Source organism: Periplaneta americana, chromosome 13, assembly GCF_040183065.1.
Source record: "Periplaneta americana isolate PAMFEO1 chromosome 13, P.americana_PAMFEO1_priV1, whole genome shotgun sequence".
Taxonomy (NCBI): domain Eukaryota; kingdom Metazoa; phylum Arthropoda; class Insecta; order Blattodea; family Blattidae; genus Periplaneta; species Periplaneta americana.
Window position 1 is genome coordinate 63,418,604 of NC_091129.1, and position 16,216 is coordinate 63,434,819.

Here is a 16,216-nt window from a genome sequence, read left to right on the forward strand (position 1 = left end):
ATAATAAATATTGAACTGGAGAGTAATGGTGGAATGAGGGAACCGCAGAACCTAAACCCGAGGGACCTTGGCTTTGTCCACCACAAATACCCGAGACACAGTCATCGTAAGACAGTGCTCTGCCAACTGCGCTACCAAGGCTGTCGTTACTTTTGAACATCCTAGAATGAACACGCTCCACCTTCACTCACATGCTCAGAAAATGCAGGTACGTTAATGTAATTATATGAACAATTGAAGGGTTCAGAGCCAAAGCGGGCCAACCGCCATTTATTAAAAACGGAGAAAGCAAGGGTTAAAGTTAAGTAAATACCATAGTTTAATGAAGATTGACATATCATTTAGTTTTAATTCGCATAGTTTGTCTTATTTGTTATATGTTTCGTTAAATTATGGTAATTACTTAATTTTAATCCTTATTTCCTACGTTTTTAATATAATATGCCGCTTGGCCCACTATGGCTCTGAACCCTTCAATTTATGGTCTTACTTGTCAGTGACTTTGGAATTAGGAGATCGCGCCGTGTAGTGGATAGCTAGCTGCAGCGTTTGAAAAGCCCATTGCCAGAATATAATGGGAGCAGCGCTCCTGAAACAAAGAAGGGTTCAGAATTCCTTCTGACCCAGCGAGTCAGTTGCGTTGCTAACTCTACGTTATGTATCACATTGCGTACCTTGTTCTTACACATTTCGGACATACTGGCCGCGAATTAATCCTTCCTCTGCTTTGAATTGAATTCCAATGTCTGGGGAAATAATGGCACAAAGCTTTTGTAAGTAAAAGACTGAAATTCATTTTAAAAGGGATGAATTTTAAATGGAATTTTAACATTGCTGCATGATTATGTCCATTTTTGTAACAGTGAATTTCAACTAAACGCGGAAAAATGAGACCTTACTTTTCATAGTGTAGCTTTCATCTTGTAATGAAGTCCAGTAATCAGGTTTGGGAGAACATTTTATCAAGATCATAATGATCCTATTTCTATCTGTAATCGTAAGAAAGTTGTTTTATATTCATTTTTACGTGACTACGTCTTTGTCAGAGTTATAAATGATGAAAATCTAAAATTTTGCATAACACAAAGTTTTTACTAAGTAGACCTAGAGCACAATGCAAATATCTGAAAATTTCAACTTTAAAGTAAAAGTTTCGAAATTGTTACTGTTTCGTTTCTATTCAAATTTGTATAATCATTACTTACTTATCATTAGATATTTAGCTTACTTTTTATTCGACCATACTATAATATCCTAATTATAAGTGACGTGACTGGATCTTAATAACATATCAGGGTAAATCGGAAAGTATAACGCACAACAATTATTTTACGGAAAACTATTTTGGTTAGGACGTTCAAAGTTGGCAGCCAGTTTGAATCTTGCGCTACAGACAGCAAATATTCAATAGGATGTCACCCTGGAGGAACGAGCTGTAACTACTGAGTAAAAATGGCGCGTTTTCTACCATTGTTCACTTGTGAAGGGCGGCGAGGTGTAGTCCGTTTTTTTTTTCAAGTGAAATCCACAGAGAAATATTGGAGGTGTATGGCGCTTGATTGTCGGGATCATAGCAACATTTCCAGGTGATGCAGGTTCTTCGAAGAAGTCCGCTGACGAAGCACGTTTCGGCCGACCAGTGACCGCTGCACCACCACCCAATGTCAGAGACATCTTAAAGGCGGCACTCACCCACCCTACAGTCTAGGCCTCGCACCGTCTGACCTTCGGACCAATGAAGAAATTCCTAGGAGGACAACGCTTCGGTTCGGATGAAGAAGTGAAATCAGTCGTGCGCAGGTGGCTGGACGCCCAAAAAACGGAGTTTTATGAACGAGGTGTACTGAATATGGTGTCACGATGGGAGAAATATGTCGAAAGACTTGGTTCCAATGTCGAAGAATAGGTAAAATCTATAGCTTTCTTGTGCATTATTTCATTTTGCTTACCTATGAAATACGTTGCTTCAAAAATTATTGTGCGTTACTTTTCGATCCACCCTTGTATTACATTAAAATACTGCTATTTATTATATTATTCCAACTATCGATTTCCAGTATTGGCATTTATTATATTTTTCCAATTATCGATTTCCAATATTGGTTAACATTGTACGTGCAACAACCCGCAAGCCATTCTCATTATAAATTTCACAAACTGCACAATCAACAACATGTATCTCAAATAATACAAATTCTGTTCATGTTAAGTTTAGTATTCTAATAAATTGAGTTCATTTCCTATGTTTTAATGTGTATTTCTTAGAAGTTAAAATTTCCAAATCAAGGCCCTGCAAAAAATCAATAAATACTGCGTAGAGCAAAAGTGCTCCTTGCCTGCAAGTTGCACTAATCGGGAACACGCTGAAAAGACACTCTTGGTCCGTGCCTGCCATCTGTTGCAATGGTCGAGAACACGCAGAAAATACTCTGTGGTCACCGTTTGATTATCAGTAAACTAACAAGATAAGATATTTATGAAAACTCAAAACTTAGACATTTAATTATGGTCGAACAAAAACAATCGTATGAATCTTGCCTATAATGATAAGCCTATTTAAGACTCGTATGAAAATTATGAAACTCGCTTATGCTCGTTTCATAAACATAATCGCGTCTTAATTACTACCATTATAGGCTCATTGCATAATACACTATTAATAATAAAATATTTTAGGCAATTAATACACCTGTACATATATTTTTTTTATTTTTACCTATTGTGATTTTATCTCTGTACTTGTATTTATTCCTCCACCTATGTTTTATGGTTGTGTTTTTCTTTTTATTTTATTTCCTTATTTGCTTCTCTCTGCATTTTTTTTTTTTGTATTTGTAGGCCTATTTCTGGTTTTGTGATAGAGAAGACCTGATGGACTTAACATCACAGGATTCAATAAATAAATGACAAGAAACCTCCGCTAGAGACTACACCAACCAACATCATGTTTCACTGAAGTCCTGTTTCTGCGGAGATCAAGCAATATTGAGCCGTTCAGAGCAGAAGTGGTGTAAGTCAAAATTGGGTGGTGAGGTTTAAAGTAAAAATTCTGTAAAATACAGCGCAAAGTAGCAATTAATGTGCCTTTCGTGCTATCCACTGACTACTAATAGTTTAAATAAATTGAATATTAATTGCTGCTTTGCGCTGCATTTTACAGAATGTTTACTTTAACCCTCATTACCCATTTTTGACTTACACCACTTCTGCTCTGAACGGCTATTGTTTTTTGACTCATACTTAATTTTCTTCATTAATGTTATTTATAATATTACTAGGTCTTCCTCTTCAATTTGATATTTCCCCTTCAAGATATGCAGTGAACAGTTGCGGCTGTTTTCTTTTATCGATTTTGTTTGTGTCTAATTCGTAATTAGGCCTATTTAGCTTATACCGAATTTATAATTTTATAAATTAATGAATTTGGATGATTCCTGATTGATTATGTAAACTGTTGTTTACTTTTGTGAAAGAATTCTTCTTTTGATTCATTGTTTTGTATAAAAAAAACTTGTTTGTAGTTCTGTAATCTGCTTGAATAATTGCGCGTAGAACTTATCTCTCTACGCCATGCAATTTACTCAACAGAGATTCATTGTGAGATGACCAGGCAGAATATTCATACAGCATTCTGGCTCTAATAATGTAGAAAGTGTTTTTATTCTTCACTCCAGATATTAAGTTATGATGATTTGAAGAGAAGGTATAGTTTGTTTGTTTTTTTATTTTGCATATCCTGTGGTGGCTGTTATATGAGATGTTTAAAAGATATTGTCTGTGATCTGGGTCAACTTCCAAATAGATTGTTTCACTTTTCCTTGGCATAATTTCATTCAAAAGTTTTGATTTAAAACTTTCTTGATGCCGTTTTCTTGTGAATATTATTGTAGGATTAATATTAATTTTTTTTATCCCATAGTCAGATTTCAATTTTACTTAAATAATTTTCAATTTTCGTATGTACATTTTATGCCTATATCACTGTGTTATCAGTATATTGTGCAAAGTGACAGTTTTTATGTCTGGTAAACTCTAAAGTGTAGACCTACCTGTAGGTGATAATACAGATCATCGAGAAATTCCCGCATAAATGAGGTTTTCTGAAGAAAATGTGTCTTATTTTTACTTCAAAGCTCAGCTCAGCAGAGCAACAGTTTCATTGGAAGTTTTTGACTCCTGCGCTGAATTTTGCTTATTTGATGTTGCTTTAACCTACTTAAAAATATAAATATAAAAATATAAAAGCATGCGCGTGCTGCCATCTGTCGAGTGTTGCGTAAGCTATTTGCAAGTGAAAAAGCGACAAGAGAAGACACTTGGGTCTATCAACGATTATCTCCAATACTCAGACCTTATTGTAGGTATCGAGAGTGGCCAAAATGCGCCGGTGGCAGTCCAAACATGATTACCACTTGATTTTGTTATGATTTTTTCTTGTGTTAATTACGTCGTGAAATGGGACGTTCGTGTTGTGTACCGGATTGCAATTCTAATAATGGATTCTCTGTCTCATATTCCAGCATTTAAGTTTTCGAAAAATACAACTTTACGCGACAAATGGTTTAGATGCATAATCGTGACAATTTCCAATTTAAGGAAATTACAGTTTGTTGTTGTTTCGTCAACTGTCCGAAGACAGGTCTAAACCTCTCAAATGATACCAACAGGGCACCACTTATGAGGCAACTAAGTCAGGAGATAATGGGGTAGGGTGATCAGTTCCTGTCCTCCTAAAATGACAGTGTTACACATAAAACATTTTGAACCTAGATTAGTTATTAGGAAATATATTTTTCCTATCATAAATGATTATGCTTTTAGTATTCCTCGGGAAATTTCGAATTTTACCAATGATGCCTAAACAACTATATTTCCTAACCAACCATCATACCGTATTGTCAGTCATTCTAACAGAAAGAATCCAGATCAACAGAAAGGGGAACAGATGGCGAGAGAAGAAGAATTTTTCGGGGAATTGTGTAAAAGGGACATTATTAGCACTTTTGACAGTTTTAAAGTAATGTTCAGGAAAGAAGTGTGGCTTCATTTATGACTGTTGTTTAAGGTGACTATGTTATTTTCTGAAATATGAAAGATGACAGTGTAGAAGAAATTCCATAATTAATAACTCTACAAAGGTGCTGAACAGTGTAAAAACATTTCAAACCAATTACCGAAAAAAGTGAAAATAGGCCACTTGTATTAAAAAAACTTTGGGAGAATGATTATTATACGAACCTAAATGCAGTACTGTAATTACAAACAAACAAAAACATGATTCTGATGACAAATTTGTTCTGATTTCCAATTTCAGGTAAAAAAAATTAATGATACACTGTTATTCAATATAATATAACATGTTATGGGCCAAACATTTGTATAAAAATTCCGATTCTTCAACACATTCTGACATACATCAAAACAAAATGCCATCTACCTCCGATAAACAACAAAAATCAGCACAATATTCCCTACCATTACCTGTGCATAAAACTGTATTTCCGTCAAAACATCAATAATCGGGATTCTGTGAATCCCCTGTCACTATTTAAGTGCCTACAAAATAGTCTACTTTATAGAAAATTATTTCTTCGGAATGTTGATCGTGGTGTAAACAGTGGTTAAAGCGAAAAAATCAACGACCGTGGTCTCGCATCTAGTGTAGAGCATGGATGTTGGCCACTATCAATATTTATTTATTTATTTATTTATTTATTTATTTATTTATTTATCTGTCTGTCTATTTATTTATGTATGTATTTATTTATGTATTTATATATTTATGTATTTGTTTATTTATGCATTTATTTATGTATTTATTTATGTATTTATATATATTTATTTATGTATGTATTTATTTACATATATTTATTTATATATCTATTTATTTCTTTATTTGTTTGTTTATTTATTTATTTAATAAGCACTTCATATTTTGTGTTCGCTCAGACTAATTTACAGTGTAGTGCCAACTCCATATTATTAGTGTGTCATTATATTATGTCCTTCAGTGTTAGGTGGCGAACAATATCGTACATGAAGTACGCCAAGGCTTTACAAGGACAAGCACCAGAGAGTAGTGGTACTTCTCTGGAATTAATTCTAGCTCTCCTGCCATATGCGGTTACACCTTTGCACTGTTGGCAATATTATAATGTGCACTCCTTAGTGATTATAGCGTTACATGATCGCACAATTCATGTTTTTTAAAATGCACTTTTTTGTTTTGGAAAACTATTCAAAATAAAGTAAAATGGTATTTGACTTTTTTGTTGCTCTTTACTAAAGGAATCATCAACCAGAATCCACAGGTCATCCTGTGTAGGCTAAACTGTACCTTAACCACGACCAATAATAATCCTACGTAATCATATTTTGTGAAAGGCCTATTGGACTAGTAAGAAGCAAGACGTGCCTATTTTAATTTAAGGAAGTTGTTGTTTTGTATAGACAAGCAAATGCAGCCATAACAGTTATTTCCTTCTCGTCCCGCATTAGGTCAAACCTACACTTCAAAGAACGCTGGCTTCCTGAGCTCCGCTAATAAAACAAACACTTAACACAGCATACAAAATCTACATATACTAGTGGATTGTGCAGCAAATGCTGCAAACTAAGTTCGTTAGAAGTTCAAATTAAAGATTTTTCAGGTTTATTTTCCAGAATGAATAGGCCTACCACACATTTTGAAAGTTATTTGCTTCCTTTAAAGATGCAGTTAAAATAGGAATGATGGCTCAATTACTAATGCCTCTTCCATAGTACACAGAACCGCCATTAAATATCTGAAAAAAGAACCTACACCACTTGCTTAATAACTATACGAGTAAAAGTATCTCATTTTAATAATATTATCTTCCATAAGTTTTGTAGCTTCTAATAACATACAGTATAATATGTTACTCAGAAAACCATAGAAATAAAGTTCTAATTTAAGATATTCTCTACGTCTACTTATATAACCCCAAAAGTTTCACTTTCATTTCATTAAAAATAGCAGTAATGTGTATCATTAGTGACAAATACTCACACCATGGCATTAGATATAATATTGCATTTTTAATGGTAACAATGTCATCAAACCTTCTTACGTTTTATAATAACCAATACACAGCTATACTCAGAAAATGACACAGCAGAGAATCAGAGCTGTAAATTCATGATTATAACCGTCTTAATTACCTCTGATTGAGGTTCTGGCTGATATATATTATTAGACAGTAAATCTCACTTGACGACATGTGTCAGAGGAAGAACAATTGTTTGTATGCATCTGAAGTCTGATTAGTGAAATATGTAGCTAATCGGAGATCCATGCATTGAAGGGGGAAAGGAAATGGCTACCCTACCCCATTATTTCCTGGCTTAGTTGCCTCATGAGTGATGTCTTATTGGTATTACTTATGAGGCTCAAACCTGTCTTCGAACAGTTGACTAAACAACAACCTTCTTAATAGTAGGTTTGTTTCAGCAAGTAATTCAGAACGCGTTTCGAACTAATACCGAACTTCTTTCGACGCATGCGCCAGTTATTTTTTTATTGGGTTATTTTACGACGCTGTATCAACATCTAGGTTATTTAGCGTCTGAATGAAATTAAGGTGATAATGCCGGTGAAATGAGTCCGGGGTCCAGCACCGAAAGTTACCCAGCATTTGCTCGTATTGGGTTGAGGGAAAACTCCGGAAAAAACCTCAACCAGGTAACTTGTCCCGACCGGGATTCGAACCCGGGTCACCTGGTTTCGCGGCCAGACGCGCCGACCGTTACTCCACAGGTGTGGACCGCCAGTTATGTACGGTGTTAGAACTAGTTCGGAATTTTTCATTGTTAGAACATTTCTTGAACTGTTCTTTTAAGGCTTAAGAAGTTCCTTCTTGTATTAAAATTATATTAATCTTTCGAACATAATTCGTTATAAAATTTACCACTATCACCTTCCAAATCACTCATGATCGACAATGTTTTTATTTTAACCTGGCTGGTCTCGAAGCATTTAACCATAACTTCAAATTAAACCATCTGCGCATGCGTCAACAATTCAGAATTCCCAGTTCTGCTTTTAATCGAGAACCAATTTCACTCATTCCGAACGAGTTCTGAAGCGCGTTGGAACAGGAAACTGGGAATTCAGTATCGGTTCGGAATCAGTTGTAGTCTTGTTGGAACACAAATTGGGTTACTACGCATGACCAGACAGTTCACAATCGATTCCGAACCGTGCTGGAACAAACCTAATTTTGAAGTTTTTAATAACCAATATAGAAACGTGCTCAGAAAATTACACAAATGAAAATCGACCTATTGGCATTATGTCAGAGAATCTGAGCTGTAAATAAGTATGTTGGCATTCCTGTATGTCGTGGCCTACATGACAATATTTTAGTGTGTGTTTTGTTTTGTTGTTAAAATCCATTAGTTCTCAAAAGTGACGACAGATGAATTTTGGAAAATAGAAAAATGATGTAGGAAAATTGACATTTCTCTGAAAACTACTATTTTTCCGCATATCCTTTTCAATTTTATACCTGTCAGGAATATCGGTAACGTCCGTTAAAGACTTTATATTTGGTGGTAGATTCTATTATGTATCGCGTATTTGCCTTCATTTCCGAATTGATCATACACCGGTAATAGTGTTGTTATTTGCCGATAAAGCGAGAGCTTTACTTTCTTATAGTGTTCTGGATTAAGCCTGGAAATCAAAAGATTATATCTGACGAGGATGTATAGTCTTAATTGCGTTAGCTTTGGAAGAAGAAAAAATAAATAAGCTTTGCGTCATCCATTTAATTTAAGCCTTCAATATTATCGCGATTGGAGGCATTGCGATCGATATATTGTCATGACTATCTTTATTTTGCTCTTGGTGCGTATGAAATTCCGTCTATCTCTGGCCAGAATTCTGGACGGAATCTTATCATGCGGTTAGAGCGAACGGCCAAGTGGACGATGTTCAGTTTAAAATAGTGCAAAGGATAAAAATCCGAACATGCCGAACTAAATTCGTTCCGGTGAATGCCTACCTTTTGAAAGGTACGGCTGATGGACAAATTTGATCATTGCCAAATACTTCCAGAAACTCGAAAATTTCACAAATTTCATTGTGTTGCTGAAAACACTATCAAATGTTACCTATCTTTAAAATCACAATAATTTTAAGACCATCCTATCAGCAAGATTGTTCCTCTCAGTTTATAGCCAAGTGACACTATTGCGTGCATCTACAGTGGATAGTTGGTGTTCGTAGAAATTGAGGATGTCAGTTTAGAAAACAATTGTGTTTTCACCCAGCAGGTTCAAGAAACTCCTTAAAAAATTCAGTTGCTGGTAAAAGTTTTGGTGTCCATTGAACAATTTCTTCGGAAAATATCTGCTTTGGAACTTAAAATAATTCAGACTGCTCATATAGGCTATCATTTCCGAGAAATAGAAAAATATTTCAACTGCATATCTTAAAAGTGAAGTGCTTTGTGTGGAGTGTGGCATTGCGTGGGGGGCAGAAACATGGACATTACGACGAAGTGAAGAGAAACGACTAGAATCATTTGAAATGTGGATACGGAGAAGAATGGAGCGTGTGAAGTGGACAGACAGAATAAGAAATGAAGCTGTGTTGTGAAGAGTGGGTGAAGAAAGAATGATGTTAAAACTGATCAGAAAGAGAAGAAGGAATTGGTTGGATCACTGGCTGATAAAAAAACTGCATACTGATGCACTGGAAGAAATGGTGAACGGGAAAAGAGTTCGGGGCAGAAGAAGATATCAGATGATAGACGACATTAAGATATGTGGATCATATGCGGAGAATAAGAGGAAGACAGAAAATAGGAGAGATTGGAGAATGCTAGGTTTGCAGTAAAAGACCTGCCCATGGGTACAACATGTATGTATGTATGTATGTATGTATGTATGTATGTATGTATGTATGTATGTATGTATGTATGTATCTTAAAAATTTTCTGGTATTGGACTTCCTACACAGAAATCTAATTAGTAATTATAATAACTGTATTTATATGACGGTTTGTTAAAAACGTTGTACTATCACTGTTTTATAATAACATTACTAACTTATTTTTGACTAATTTCCCCTCTTATGACTTTGTTCCGCATATAGACTAAGATCAAACTCCATTTCTTTATATGTATCAGTGAGTGCCCTTCACTTTAAACATTTTAAATTTCTATTAGAGCTAAAATTAAGCAAAAAACTGAAAAATGAGCATTTTATACTGCTCTAACAAAGAAAAGAGACGAGTAAAAGAGTTCAATACTTTTTGCTAAAGGTTTTAGTATATAGCTGTCCTCCGAAAAAAAAATTTTGTCCTGGTATTTCATTTGTTCCCATTGCAAAAAATCTAAAACTGTTTTTAATGCGATAATCGATTTTGACCTTAACTTTCAATTATTATGAAGGGAGATAGGGTACAGGATACAAATACCGCAACTGTCTGCAAAGGTTAAAATATCGAACACCATAATACAAATACGGCCATCATTTTTGTATGAAAGTAAGTAATTATAAACCAACAGTATACTTCATTTTTCATACAGAGGAGAAACCCCCTCCAGATTTTTAAACGGTCACATTTCCTCCAGTTCAAGGAGGAGCGACAGTATAGGAAACAGAAGAAATCCATCAAATCCATAAATGTCATTGGCCTGCTAAACGGACCGTTTTAAAACGTTTGGCGGGTAGTTTCCTTCTGTATGAAAAATTAAGTATTATTTTGTCTCTTTACAGATAGGGGTTAATTTTTTTTTTTAATCATGAAGCTACCATTTGGCATTGATTGACTTAGCATATCAGCATTGGAAACCGGTACTACACCAAGACCTCGTCCAGCCTGTTTTTAACTATGGCAGATGATGAATGAAAATGAGGGGGAGGTGAAGAGTATTGGTGAAATGATGGAAAGAAATGAGAGTAACCCAGAAGAACCATTTGGAATGTCTGCTTTTTCCACCACATATTTCATCACGATCTGGGCAGGGGTGAAACCTGGGTCAGAGCCACAGACGCGACACTTCTTTAGTTTCATTTGTTCGTGTTTGTACGTGAGATGTATTATTTAATACAACGGGAGTAGTTGTTTAGTCAACTGTCCGAAGATAAGTGGTACTAACAAGGCATGACTCATGAGGCAACTAGGCCAGGAGATAATGGGTAGTGTGGCCAGTTCTTCTTCCCCTCCATTATATACATCGCTGACTAGATACATGTTACACTAATCATACTAATTAAAGAATTTACTTTATCATTAATCTCAAGTGCTCATCTCATTATTAGATTTACTGTTATCAATGCAGCCATTCAATGTTAAAATCACGATATAAATAATATAATATCGATTATCCATATGCTATTAGGCATATTACTTTTATTATGTTATGCAATCTTCATAATTTGCTCGAAGTGTTTGTAATCGTCAACCATAATTTACATCTCGACATATATGTGCTGTTCTTAGACGTCAAAGGATAAGCGTCAGTCAAGAGAAAGAGAAGCTCAAGCAAAAATTAACAGTTTCGTCAAGAAAAAGAAGAAACAATTTGGCTATTATTAAGACAATGAAGATAATAAAAAGGACTCTAGTCTGATTAATATGCTATATTAGTAGCGGTAAGTGAATAGTATTTACTGATAGTAAGTGAGCATTCCTCCACCAATCAGAGCAGTCATAGGCACAAATGCTGCAGGACGGCCCGGTAGGAACATCTTATCATCTGTGTACCGATCAAAAGTCGAATCATAGAGATATTTAGCTTTCCATAGTTGGTACATACTCACATCGTCCATTGGGTCTCCCTTCCTGCAAAATTAACGATACTTCAGTTAGGCTACCTTGTGAATATAAAAACATAATGTGTTCCAGTAATTATACTGCAAATTTTTGGGCCTAGTTGAAGGAGCTATAAGATGTAATTTGACGATATGAATCTGTGTCTGGAAACATTTTTTCCCCCACATTAGGCCCGTCATTACTCCGAACGCACAGCAACCTACAAAGGAGGACTTGTTTCGGGTACAAAGCACGTACGGTCAGAAGACCCGTGCATTGGATTTTAGACAAAATTATGATAATATAAAATTTGTATGTATAATATTACCCAATAAATCCATCTATCTATGTTTATAATTTAATACCAATTTATCAGCCCTATTTCCTTGATTAAGGTGTACAATCCAGATATAGAGCTCAGTTCAAAATATTTTGGTTCTAGAGATTCTTTCCCAAAGATAAAGTATCTTCTGCGAGCCAATGCATCGCAGGAGCAAATGATGTGCTGGGTTGTTTCAGTCTCCTTCCCGAGAATCTACAGCCTAGGTTACCTTGAAACATAACCATTTAATGCTTTTCCATAGGAGCATGACTCATGAGAAAAGCTGTAATTGCTCTCAGCTGGAATCTATTAGATTGAAGTAATATTTCAGCTCTTTTGTTGCATGGTATAATAATAAATTGTTTCCCATAATTGATACCTGGTGTCTTGATCCATGTTTTGAGCCTTGAACCACTTTTTTAACAATTTGTTTACTACTTATATAACTTATTTTAATTAAAATACCAGAAATCCAGGCAAATCCTCTTACACACAAGATGCTTCTCCTACAGGGAAACTTTATTATCGGATCGCTAATAACTCATTAAGGCTTATTATGCTATCTATGTTTATAATTTAATATCAATTTATCAGCTCCATTTTCTTGATTAAGGTGTACAGTCCAGATATAGAACTCGGTTCAAAACTTTTGGTTCTAGAGATTATTTTTCAAAGATAAAGTATCTTCTGCGAGCCAATGCATCGCTGATGTGCTGTCCTGTTTCAGTCTCCTTCCTGCAGAATCTACAGCTTAGGTTACCTTGACGCATACCCATTATATTAAGATGCTTTTTCACAGGAGCATGACTCATTTGCTCTCAGCTGGAATCTATTACATTGAAGTAATATTTCAGTTCTTTTGTTGCATGGTCCAATAATAAATTGTTTCCCATAATTGATACCTGGTGTCTCGATCCATGTTTTGAGCCTTGAACCACTTTAAACAATTTGTTTACTACTTACATAAATTATTTTAATTAAAATACCAGAAATCCAGGCAAATCCTCTTACACACAAGACGCTTCTCCTACAGGGTAACTTTATTATCGGATCGCTAATAACTCTTTAAAATCATATTCTTTTTTTACTAGATACAGAAACAGACACTAACATTTTAGAGATTTATGTCACTTCGTCGCCATTGCAATCTCGCAAGCGAATTTTTAAAAATTGTTATAGGCCTACCAATCTGTTGATAAGTTTTTCAGCGTGATTATGATTCCAAATTGCACGCAAATAAATAAGAGTTTGCTAGTTCCATGGTTTTATAGTAGGACCTACCACGATCGAGGCATTCTCAAGCCTGTGTTTCTGTACTCAAATTTCCTCCTCCTTTACCAGCCTTAGAATGTTATAACTAAGCTGAAATGTCTATCTCTTCTCATCGTTAAACATGGGAACTGAAGTTAAAAATCCATTTCAGGTTCACATTTGTTAAATGAGGGGCGTATAAAATACCTAGTTTAAACTTGATTGCGTTTTTTGTTTACATTGTCTATTTAAGGGCCTAAAACAGCATAATTACGCAAAAGCAATCATGAAATTTTTAAATTTAATAAATCCCTCATTGCAGATGAAATAATAATAATAATAATAATAATAATAATAATAATAATAATGATAATATTATTATAATATTAATGTTAGTGGAGCAATACGGTCAACAATCACGAATGCCATCAAGCCAACAATCAGCTTTATAGAGTGACATTTTATGCGTGTTATATTTAAATCATAAATGCATTTCAATAATATATATAATAGCTGTGGTTAAATAGTGTTAGATTAGAAGCGGGTATCTTTTAAATCTCAAATCTTATTATTTGTGTTCATTTGTGGCCTTCTTTGGAATACGTTGTGAGTGGTATAATTCACATTGTTGAAGGCGTGACCGCATCAGATTAAAGTTCATTTTTGTACAGAGGAACTTTTTTTTTCAAATTCATGAACTTTTTGGATACAATAACATAATTAAGTGAAATTAATGCATATAAATATAGTGGATTTTATTATCAATAAACTTTTAGTTTAAAATGCATGAAATTCATTCCTATGCTTTATTTCTAAACTTCGATAATTAATAGAAAAGATGTTGAGCAGTCCGTTAATTAATAATAGCGGGAAATCAGCAATTTGCTGGGCCTATTAGCAGATTCTTTCACTTGGTTGTTTTCTTTAACTGTGATAACATTTATGTAGAAGAGGCCGAAATAAGAGAGGTGCAGAAAATATAACAAGGAGTGGGAGAAGCGGCCCTGGGTTAAAGATAATTGTAGTTTAATTAAGATTATATATTCAAACCTCAAAATTCGGTACCGGTATTTAGTCATAATTCAAAATCACTACCATTTTAAAAATGCTCCATTAGGCTACAGACACACCCAATCCAGAAAATTAATATTTTCAAGCTGACTTCAAGAGACTACTTATTTTAAGAAAAATTCTAATGAAGCAATTTGTAAAGTATGTAATATCTGTAAAAACAGAATAAAGGTTGAACGCACAGCAAAATGAAAGTATCAAAGATACACATCATGGCTGAATAATGCCATTTAATGATCCTGTATCTTTGTATTAAATAATATTAACAATCAAGTTATTACAAATTTATGAATGAATATAAATATTTATTTTCATAATTGCACTGTAGGTTTTTTTAAGTTTATTACTCCTTTCACTATCAACTTCAGAGATAATTGGCTGCTTTCTGGCGCCTTGTTGGTGTATAGTTGACGACATTGGTCTGGAATCATCTGGCAACCCTGTTCCTAGTTATTTACTTTGTGCTGAGAGATAGTTCGTGTATAATGCTGCACTCCCGTCATAACCAGGATGAGCAGACAGAGGAACTTGGTTGGGATAAAATGAAGAAGATTTTCGACGTCTTTTCAGAGATTTCTGTGCCACACCCACAGGTGTCATCAGCAGATATAGATAACTCTGTTCAAAATCTTTTGGTTCTAGAGATTCTTTCCCAAAGATAAAATACTTCATATTATGAAGTTGAGAAGTCATTCTCTCAGCTCAGGAATTTAGTTATTGATTGACACAAGGCAGTTTAAGGCAGAATTTTTGGATAAAGGTTACGTAAACATGGCTGCAGAGAATTAATTTAGGATGTCAAGATTAGTATGTTTCTTTCAGTGGTTTCATTTTCAATCTTTCTGTGTTGTTAAGTCGTTAATTGAAATTTAGCATCACAACTTTGCCTTTCAAGTGCCTATTTATATTTTAATATCGTTTAGGCTGCCTATTTCTTATTTTAGTGCCTAAAAGCGCTTAGTTTGTTATAACATTATTATTGAAACACACTATATACCGAATGAGACATACGAGTGTTCTTATTACTGCAGAAATATATAACGTCGCTCATTTTAATGACATTTTCAACTACAGCGATTGTTCATATATTATATATGAGAGCGATTAAACTGAAACCAATACAACCTACATTCTATCAAAACATGTTCTACATAACAAATATGCCTGTACCTGTATCTTTCCATGATCTTTCTGGCATGCTCCAGTCTCCTCTCAGCAGAAAAGAAATTCATAGGATTGCATAGTTTAAAGTAATGTCTGGACCTCCCAAAAAATGTATTCTGGTCAAATTGCGGCTCCCATATGTTTGCTCTTAAGAGTTTGGATCCTGTATAGCACACGTCATCTTTTCCCTTATGTTTATCAATAGGCATTTTCCTCTTTGTTTATTAGCATGTCTGTGCAAGGCGGAAATATATTGCAATAAATAAATTTTTACATGTTAATTATTCCATTGAAACTTCCAACCTGGAAACACAAGTACTAGCCACAAACCATTTTGTGATTTTAAGTAGACCTATAAGTCACTTTAAATTTGCTGGTTATTTTTCATTATTTTTTTAAGCGACTGAAATCGCTTTTTCTGATAGACTAAATGAAAATCACATTGAGTTTACTTCATCAAAAGCATTGTTGCGGGGTGAATAGGCCGTATTTCTAATTTAAGAGGCCGAGACGGAAAACAATGTAGTTCTGTTTCAATATGGTAAATACTGAATTCTTTTAAAGTCAATTTTCCTGGTAATATATCGTTGTTATATAAGAATGGAGAAATAAATAGATTTTC

The 16,216-nt window shown here is 34.5% G+C and overlaps 1 protein-coding gene across 1 annotated transcript in view; it reads right to left on the reverse strand.

Moving 5' to 3' along the window:
* Positions 1 to 16,007, reverse strand: part of LOC138711578 (sideroflexin-1-3-like) — a 28,061-nt gene extending 12,054 nt beyond the window's left edge. The window contains exons 1-3 of the mRNA XM_069842734.1: positions 15,601 to 16,007; positions 11,646 to 11,816; positions 491 to 589 (exon numbers count right to left, since the gene is read on the reverse strand). Of these exons, the coding sequence (XP_069698835.1) occupies positions 491 to 589; positions 11,646 to 11,816; positions 15,601 to 15,803 (473 nt within the window). The 5' untranslated portion in view covers positions 15,804 to 16,007. The remainder of the gene's footprint in view (positions 1 to 490; positions 590 to 11,645; positions 11,817 to 15,600) is intronic.
* Between the last annotated feature and the right edge of the window lie 209 nt (positions 16,008 to 16,216).